This window comes from Alosa sapidissima, chromosome 4 (genome assembly GCF_018492685.1).
Source record: "Alosa sapidissima isolate fAloSap1 chromosome 4, fAloSap1.pri, whole genome shotgun sequence".
In the NCBI taxonomy this organism is placed as follows: domain Eukaryota; kingdom Metazoa; phylum Chordata; class Actinopteri; order Clupeiformes; family Clupeidae; genus Alosa; species Alosa sapidissima.
The window spans coordinates 26,363,173-26,372,808 of record NC_055960.1 but is presented as its reverse complement, the minus strand read 5'-3'; the positions used below and the strand labels follow the sequence as shown (position 1 = coordinate 26,372,808).

General features: G+C 43.8%; 1 protein-coding gene across 2 annotated transcripts; it reads left to right on the top strand.

The window, feature by feature from the left end:
* Positions 1 to 2,905: 2,905 nt before the first annotated feature.
* Positions 2,906 to 8,792, top strand: LOC121706624 (transmembrane protein 88). Of its 2 annotated transcripts, none has more exons than XM_042088525.1 (3): positions 2,906 to 3,287; positions 4,387 to 4,687; positions 6,958 to 8,792. In XM_042088525.1, exons 2-3 carry the CDS (start codon positions 4,388 to 4,390, stop codon positions 7,183 to 7,185), a joined length of 528 nt encoding a protein of 175 aa, XP_041944459.1. In that variant the 5' UTR covers positions 2,906 to 3,287; position 4,387; the 3' UTR covers positions 7,186 to 8,792. The 2 variants fall into 2 exon arrangements, with proteins under 2 accessions (XP_041944459.1, XP_041944458.1); XM_042088524.1 differs by having other exon boundaries at positions 2,908 to 3,413.
* Positions 8,793 to 9,636: the final 844 nt, after the last annotated feature.

The window sequence follows — 9,636 nt, the reverse complement described above, 5'->3', positions numbered from 1 at the left end:
AAGGTCACGGTGAGAGCTCTCCATGCCATTAGTCCCGCACTCGGCCTGTTGCGTGCTGGGTACCCTGTAGAGAGCTCTGTAGGAATACGGAGAAAGCTCCTGTTCAGCATAAACCGTAAGGACTCTTTTGTCATGACTTTCTGGCTAGTGCTTGTAGCTGAATGCAGTAGCCAGAAAGTGGGTTTCAATCAATCTAAGTCAGCAAAGCAAGAAAATGGAACACAAAGCGTCTTCATCCGAAATGTAGACAATGATGTAACCTATTTTCCAGGGCACTGCTAGAAAAGTTGTGCCCTATGACAGACAATAATTCTGGGCCTTATACAGTGGGGAAAATAAGTATTGAACATTTGTTTGAGTAAGTATACTTCCAATGAGGCTATTTGCATAAAATTCATCAGACATTATGTATTAACTCAGATAATCCACCCATATAAAAAAAAATCCAAACATCAAAGTTCATAAGAAGAGTAATGTGTAATAAAGTGGAATGACACAGGAAAAAAGTACACGCTAAGAAAAAGCAGTACACAAAGGCAAGGAATGGCAAGGAACCAGGTGGAATCTCGACGATTCTAAGGGCCCCTGTCAGTGCTGGGCCCTTAGAATCGGCATAAGTCCCCCGACCCCTAGCCGTGCCCCTGCCTATTTTCAAGTTAAGACTTAATAGCTGTCAGTAGTTAGGTTACAGTATGTTACTTCAATGTTCCAAATGTCATGGACTACAAAGAATAAGTGAATGAGGACTAATGTTGCAGTACATTCACAGAAGTGTGATACATAAAATACCACAAATAGCCAGCAAGTGTCAGTATGACCATACAAATGTTGTTTTTTTTTTGTCTTAAAAATTCACAGTATTGTTTAAAAATTCACCGGAATAGCACCAAGCACAAACCTCAGGATGTCACTGGTAAGGGTGTGGGTGGTCCTGCCCCCGCCCCCCCAAACAGACCTAGATGGCTAGTGTTATGCCCATGCCTTTTTCTCTATATCTGTCCATTCTTCTCCTCTTTTCTGTTTGTCTGAAAATTTGTCTGTCTCCTGTGCTCTCAAACATTTTCCTGTTTCTGTGCTCTTCTGCTCTGTCCATTTAATGGACTTCCATTTTCTCCCAGTCGAAAGAGGCAGATAAGAGAGACTGCTATTAGCCCTGAAATGGCAATTTAATTATCCGTCATTCCCTGTTCTCTCCACCTCCTCCTCCTCCGCCTCTTCCCCCTTTCTTCCACCCCTCCCTAGAGTCAGTCTCTCTCTCTCTCTCTCTGACTTTCTCTGTTGCTTTCCCCAACTGTGTCTTGTCTGTCTCATGCTTACACTTTCTTTCCCTGTCTCTCCCCTGTCACCACCCCACATCCTTGTCCTCTCTCCCTGTCCTCTCTGAATTTTCTGTTCCATTACTTGTACTTCTGTCAGCCTCCTTTGCTGATGCTGGAAGATGGCAAGAGAGAAAAAGGCACACATATGAGAGAGAGACAGAGAGAGAGAGAGAGAGAGAGAGAGAGAGAGAGAGAGAGAGAGAGAGAAACCCTAAATGGGGATGGATTTAATGCCTCCAACGAATCAATCAATCTCCCTCTTATCTCCAAAACACAGCACTTGCAGCCCAATCCGTTCTATTTATACCAGGCTCATCAAATCATTCTCAGTTTGTCTAATGACAGAAATGAGTGAGTGGGTGAAAGAAAAAGATTGTGTGCATGAGAGAGAATGTGGGGTGGTTGTGGTGGGGAGTAAGAGAGAGAAAGAGAGAGAGAGAGAGAGAGAGAGAGAAAGAGAGAGAGAGTGAAAGGGCAAAGGACCAAGGGTATCATAACCAGCAGGATAAATGAGTGATGCGCCTATCGGCCGTCCTAAGTTCAGACCCGTACAACTTGTTCAGTTTTCTGTTATCACCTTCAGCACCCCCCCCCCCCCCCACCGAAACACACACCTCCAACACCAGCACCACCAGCAGCAGCAGCAGCAGCACCACCAGCACCACCAGCACCACCAGCAGCAGCAGCACCCCCCCCCCCCCAAACACACACCTCTAACACCAGCAGCAGCACTCACCCCACCCGCCCCCCTCTTCACCTCTACTCATCTGCCTTGTGCAAAATGTATGAGGCCCTGTCATGTCTAATGAGCTTAGGGCAGCTTACAATAGGATCAGCAGTCAGCTACTCAGAACAATGCCCTTCTTCCTCTCTCCTCCTCCTCTTCCTCCTCAACTGTCCCTCCTCCTCCTCCTCCTCCTCTTCTCTCATCTCATCTGATCTCTCCCCCTTCTCATCCACTGACTCTATATGCTCCTTCTCCTTTGACTCTCTTTCCCTCTCTTGCTGTATCTCATTTTCTCTTTTCAAGTTTTTAATTCACTTCTTCACCCCCTCATTTCTCTCTAAAATCTCTCATTGAACTATTTGCCCCTCTTCTCTTTTCTCCTCTCTCTGTGGCTCTCTCTCTCTCCCTCTTCTCTTCTCTTCCTTTTTCTGCTCACTCACTACCTGTCCTTGCCCGGTTGCAGTTGCCTAAGATGGACACCCAGCGACAGGTCCATTCCTTCTAGGGACCGTAATGTATTATGTATAATGTATAATATATCTTCCCCCTATATCCCCCTCCCTCCTGCGACACCACCTCCTCCCTGGTGCCACCTCAGCTGTGATGCATATTTGATTCCGCCGTTTATTGATTCAGTTCTGCAGTGGTGGCAGTGAATTGGACACAGCCTTAATAAGGTTTGCCTTTTACTACAGGCATTTTTGGGTGTCTTGGGGGGGGGGTGTCACTGGCAAGGAGGTCAAATAATAAAACAAAGGATGAATGCAGTGCTGTTTTAATTATTCTGTTTGTATTTTTCACTTGTTTGTTTCAGATGCCACATGGGATTAGAGAGGACAGATCATCTGGATTGGGTTGGAATGGGAGGGGGGAATGCATAATTATTGAGAAAACAAATTACCCTATTACTCACATGAGTGGTCATTCAGTATAATCTCTTGTTGGTAATAAAAGACTACTCAGGAAGAGAGATGTTTATGAAAATGGTGGGAATTTCTTATTGTGGTGACCAGGGTCTTTCTCTCTTTCTCTGTATCTCTCAGGCTCTCTCGCTCTCTCTTTCTATCCCTTATTTCGCAGAGCCACGCTGCAGGGATAGACAGGGAGAGAGAGAATCAGCAAGAGAGTACGGCAGCGAGAGGACAGAGAAGTGAAGTGTGTGTGTGAGAGAAAGCAAGTGAGCGAGAGAGACGCACGCTGGCAAATTTCGGACTGCTTATATCGGTAACAAGGCATTAGAGGTGTGTGACATTCTGCAACAGCAATATTGTTATAACACCGCGCGTGTCTGGAAATATTGTGAATTCAAAGCAAACCGAGCGCATTACTGGAATCCGAGGTCTTTTTTCCGGCAACAACATCAGCGGGTATGTAGCAGTTTTCGTAATGCAAAGGAAAGTTATAGGCTAAAAACACACAACATAATATATATATATATATATATATATTATATATTCTGTATATATATATATTACTTTTATCGTGATAGATTTGCTTTTAATTTAAAAATGACAGTTTGTAATAAATTTTGGCACGATGGGTGGTCGGGATGATGATAAAAATACTCCTCAAAAGAATGAAATGACATGTTGAGATGTTACGTTTTGGTGGTGCCACAGCTCTGAAGAAGAAAACCAGAGGTGCTCTAATAATTGAATTTCGAGTGACAGATCTATCAGAACCTCGGAGGATCGGATCGATTTGCGCAATCAATTGGCTTCAGTGAAATATGTCATTTTGATTCATCATTACTTAATCATCAAAACCAATATTTACCTTTCATATTTTAAGACTGTGAAACATCTTATGTCCAAAGCATGACTTCCCAAAAGCCATGTAATTCTGTGCGTAATGACATTTTGCCATGCGTAAAATGTTTTATGCACCCATGTTTTCAAACTAAACCTTAACCCAACCGAATGTATTTATCATATGTGGTCTATATCTGACTTACCTGGTTGAAATGTATTGGAATCGCCATTACATAGGTTACAGGTAACTTGCTAGAGGTGCAAAGCTTCTGGGTACTACTTCAAGATGTTTGACGACATTGATACCTTTGTAGTTGTTTTGACCCGGTTCAACTGTAGGAGGAATTGATTCTTTCTGTAAACGCCCCGGCTAGCAGTGCCATCCCATGAATCTCCATTTCTCTGCACTCATGCTTTCTCAAAAAGCCTAATGTAGTCCGATGGCAGCAAGTTAGCAATCTGTATTTTACCATTTTATTCTTTCTCATTACGCCTTGTGCGCTTGTTCCATTATATTCCCGCGTCTCATAGTCTACCAGTCAGATGTAATTTCTTCCTGTGTTTTGTATGTATGTATTGTATATACTAGGATGTGTGGCGTGGACTCGGATTTGGATGACGGTGGCGTGGGTGATGACGAAAGAGACCAAGAAGATGAGTTCGCCATGGCCGAGGGGGTCCGCATGCTTCCCCCTCCCACAGCGCACTGCGAGGGCAGCGTGTGGGGCGGCCGCCGGAGTCGGTGCGGCTGCCTGGTGTTCGGAGCGTGGCTGGTACTATGGAACGTGGGCCTGGCCGTGACATGTGTGATACTGCTGGCGACCGTCTTCGCCATGGTGCTGCTTCCCGCTGCACTGCTGCTTTACGCAGGCTTTCTCTGCCACTCGCGGGTGAGACGTTCAGAGTTGACTATGTGCCATCCGTTGCCTTACATACCCATTAAACACAACCATCATTCAGAGCCAGAGTAAACAAGGGCACCACACAACCTAAAATAATCCTTGTAAAGACGTAAAAGCAGTTTAAGTGTATTATAGACCCCAATGATAGTCTCCCACTGCTGGAGAAAGCAGCACAATCATTATCTCATTTGCTGCAACCTGCTGGCTTTGTTTACAATTATGCTAGTTGGCTAGAGCTCTTGATAGTCTTTTATATTAAGGTAATTCCAAACAGGCTGGACTGTGTCTATTTTATTGTCTTGTTAGAGCAGCAAGGCTATATTGGTCTGAGCTGTGGTGGACTATCAGCATAAAGCCAATAGTTTTAAATGAAACACCAGCCACACATGAGTTCACTCAACACAAAGGCAGACCACTCTGCACAGGGAAGCACTCCATGTAACTCTTGTCACAGAGCCGGGAAGGTCATACAAAAAGTGACACAAGATAATATTTTCTTTCATATTTGGCTAATGGACAGATCAAATGGAGCTATTTTGATCCACTGACTTACAATTCCCATTTTGTTAGACAAAATGCACTCAATGAGCCACAGTTGAAATTAAAATTGAAGCTACAGTCCCAAAAGGTCGCAAACCAAGTTTCTTTTCAGACACAGTGAGGGACTTTTGTCAGGATCACACATTAATCATTCAGTGTGTTTGGGCCGGGCCCTTCAAACACAACTCGAGGGAGTGTCTATCAGGGCCCGCAGCTCTGTACAAGCTTGTGCGGGGTGTCTGTGCAGACCTGACCCATAGCGCTGTCTGAATGAGCTCAAAACAAACAATCCAAGTTTTTTGGCAATCGGCACTGCCAGCCCCTCGGGCCCAACACAGGGGAAAGAGCAGGAAGGATGTGTGGCACCGCACAGTTGTCTGAGGTGTGCTGATGAGGCTGGTTGGAGGGGGTGATTAAGCCTCTCCCTAGTGATGTGGGCTGAGGGAGGTTATGGCATGCTTCTGAGAAATGCTGACACGTAAAATGGCCACATGTAAGGAGCTCTTTGATCCCTGTGTTCCACCTGAATCTCTCGCTCGCTCCACTTCCATCTCTCTCTCTCTCTCTCTCTCTCTCTCTCTCAGCCTGTCACCCATTTACACTCTCTTTCCTCTCTCCCTCTCCCTCCCTCTTTCTCTACCTTGCTTTTCGTCTATCTGTATATCTCTCTCTTGCTCTCTCTCTCTTTCTGTCTCTATTTATTGCTCTGTCTCCCTTTCTCCTCCTGCTCTCCCAAAGTGTGTGTGTGTGTGTGTGTAGTATATGAGTATGTGTGTGTAAACATTCTTTAATCTGTGTATATTTGTCTAGAAGGTCATTACAGCCGGACGATATCTATGATATATCTGCACATTAGTCCTCCAGCTATGTGTAATTTATGGGTGCTTCATGCAGTATATCATTTGTGTTGTGTTGCCCCTATTACGCTATTGGCTAGGAGTTTTATGGTTCAGCTCATACTTTCTCTTAATATTCTACTCATTGTCTTGTTCCCTATTTGAATCTCTTTTGTCTACGCTATGCTTTCATCTATCTTTTTTCCAGCCTCTGTTTTGTCTCTGACAGCATTGTCCTCCGCACCTTCTTTTTCCGTTTCTGTTGTTCAGCATTTGTGTCTTTGTCTTCTTTTCTGTTTTTCTTCCCCAACTGTCTTCTCCAGCCCCCCTCTCTTTCTCTACCTTCTCTCTCCCTCCATCCCCCCCCCTCTCCCTCCTGCTCTGATATTGTGTGGAGCTGGCAGGTGATTGACAACTCAGGGGGGAGTTATTGACAGCTCAGGGGCCTGTATCTTATCTAACATGAGGAGGGAGCCAGGACAGGAGCCTGTCACACACTGTTACCTTCTGTCGCACGGTCTCACACACACCCAGTATGATGGCACAGAGGCACACCTACACATATGTAAACACACAGTACAAACATTTACACAAACAAATACACACAAACCTGCACCAACACTTACAAACACTTGCACACAATGCCACACAAAGACAGATTCAGAAACATAACTATTTAAATAAATACATATGCGTTTGTCTGTCAGCAAAGGTACATATGAGTAGTGTACACACACACACACACACACACACACACACACACACACACACACATACACACACACCCACACACACACACACGCACATACACACACACGCACACACACACACACACCACTCACAGACTTTAAACCAACTTTAACCACCTTCTCCCCTCCACAGGTGATGGCGTCCCCCTCTGCCCTATGTCATTACCTTGACGACAACAGCTGTTCTGCTCTTATCATCCTTGGCTTTGTCATGATGTCACCGCTGGTGGTGGTTGCTGCAGCAACCTTCTGTGGGTTGCTTCGCCGGCTCCGCCTATTCTGGCTGTTTCAGCCAATCAATAGCGCCTGGTACCGCGGCCGCAGCTTTGGGTGGAGTGGGGACCTGCGTGCCTGGGTGTGACACACACACCCATACATACACACACAGTGGGGAGGTGACCTCAGTGGTCAAAGGTCAGCTTCTGAGGAGCATCATATAAACATCACTAACAGGTTTTCACAGTGTTGGGGACTGTGCGTTTTGACAAGCACCCATCCTATTGTTTTAACACGGTACTTTGTTTAGATCGATGCACTTTGCCAGCGGGAGAGTAAATGGTGATGCCAGGCAGGCTGTGTGTTTCAGTGTGATTCAACATAAATGACAGGCTAATACCAACGTTCGGCTATGCACTCAGAGAAGTACACCATAGATCTTCAGTTCATAACGAAATTCAGCAGGCCTAGATGATCTCTTTTTTATTTATTTGCAAACGGGCTAGACAGACGTGTTTTGGCACGTTCACAGAGGCTAGTTATGTAGATGATTCACACCCTTAAGGGCAGGCCGGTCATTTGTACCTCAGCTGTGTCGTTCCATTTCCACATCCACATCTGCAGGTATGTTTCACCTACCAGGCTGGAAGCAGGTTATATGCTAGAGTCGCCTTATCTCAAATCATAACAGCAACCTCATTAGTCTCAGGTCCTGGCTTACTAAAGATATTAGTGACAATTTGATATACATTGGAAACCCATACACACAATCTAATTGGACTAAAAAAGGTTGAGGTGCATGTCTGTTTGTCATTGAACAGATGCAATATTTACCCAGTTAAAGGTTAGGCTTGGACAATCTTTAATAAGACAGGAGATGAGAGGAGGATGTGTTTATGCAACTTTCTATCCATCCGACAGACTCTGTGATTCTTTAACTAGAAATTGGAGGTCAGTGTAGCTTAGCAAAATTCCCCTGGGAAATGTACTGTCTATGTCTCTTTCCGTGTTAGAACAATGGAGAGGGGTGCTTAGCAGGAGTATCAGAAGGGAAAGAAGGACTTTCACAAGCACACAGTACACCAAAAGTAATGTCCATCTAATGTTATGTATAAAGTGTTCTTTATTTATTTCCATCCAGTGGCCTACTATCTAACAGCTTCAGTAGTTTGTTTCTGTTCAGTTTGGGAAGCACTGCTTCAGAAAAGGATATCGTTGCGTAGAAAAGTACTGAGTTCCTGCAATCTCGTTTATGACCAATGGAGTAGTCTACAGCTGTGGGTGTAAATGTATTTTAAATATAAATACTGTATTTTTGTACCTTATTTATGTATTTATTTAACTTTAATTGTCAATTTTCAATATTCATTTTAAGGAAAGAAAAAATGAGCACATATGAAACTAAGGTTGCACTGTATCACTAGAGCTGAAAAGGATGCATTGTAAGAGTGTCACTCAACTTACAGTGTAACTCACTAGGTTATGTACTATACGAATGGGCCATGATACTGTAATATGCTGATGAAGTTTCTGGCATTTTCAACAATCATTTCAGCAGCCTAAAAAGGGGTGGACTCACAAATCTCATCCGTTTGAGGGTCTGCCTATGGTGACCTAGAACAAATAGTGCTGACTTGCTTTGCTTATGGGCAGTAGGCTTAGTATGTAGCTGTGTGATACACCAGATATAGAACTTTATTCCAAAGCTTTAAGGTCTTTCAGAAACACCATATTAAAGTGGCACTAAAACATTGCAGAGTGGAATTGTACTCTTGTACTTGCTCTTTCAGTTCAGTGAGCTCTTATGAGGCATTTATATAATCTCTGAAAGTGTACTTTCACTGGTCAGACACAGTGTTGATGACGGTACGGCAATGTGGCCATGATTGCATACAGATATGCAGTAGGCATTTGTTCAGTAAACAGCAATAATGCTGTGAAAACTACGGAATCTTGTTACACCACGAACACGTCGCATTTACAACAGCAGCGGCAGGAGAAGAAAAAATAGTGCATTTGTATCCCTAAGTTATATCTACTCTACATACCTGTCATAACAACTTTATTGCCATAAGGTATTTATAGCCACTAGTTATGCTGCTCACTATGAGTTTTATTTTGGGGATAGTGAGAAGGCATTATCATGCTGATGCTATCTTTTGAGTATATGAATATTTCCAGCTTTACGAATTATGTAAATTAATTAATGTTAGTGAATTAGTCCATGCTAGCTCGCGAGAGGTGCTCAGGGATGGATGCAGTTAGAGTGGAGTTACTGTACGTCAAAATAGAGCACAATATGTCTGTAGTATGCTATGTTTCAGTATGATAAATCTACGTTTAAGACTCAGTTTCCAAGAGGTTGGTTTAGATTTGTTTTATATTTGAGAGTCACTTGTAAACATCATTAGAAATGGTGTTTGTGTCGTTAAAGGAATGTGGAGGATGTGTTGAATATAGTGTGTGATTCAAATGTCGTGATCCAGAATTGAGTACACAGACTCAGGCACTCAGCCTCAGAACAACTAGCATTAGGAACCCTCTGGTGGTAATTTTCCAGATCGAGCGGATTGAGGACAGAAGTTAGCCTAGAAAT

What these genes read in the sequence shown, in the direction of transcription:
- LOC121706624 (XM_042088525.1), top strand. Translation starts at nt 4,388, where the DNA reads ATGTGTGGCGTGGACTCGGATTTGGATGACGGTGGCGTGGGTGATGAC. An exon ending in GCTTTCTCTGCCACTCGCGG is followed by an intron (nt 4,688 to 6,957) that starts GTGAGACGTTCA and finishes TCCCCTCCACAG; the next exon opens with GTGATGGCGTCCCCCTCTGC.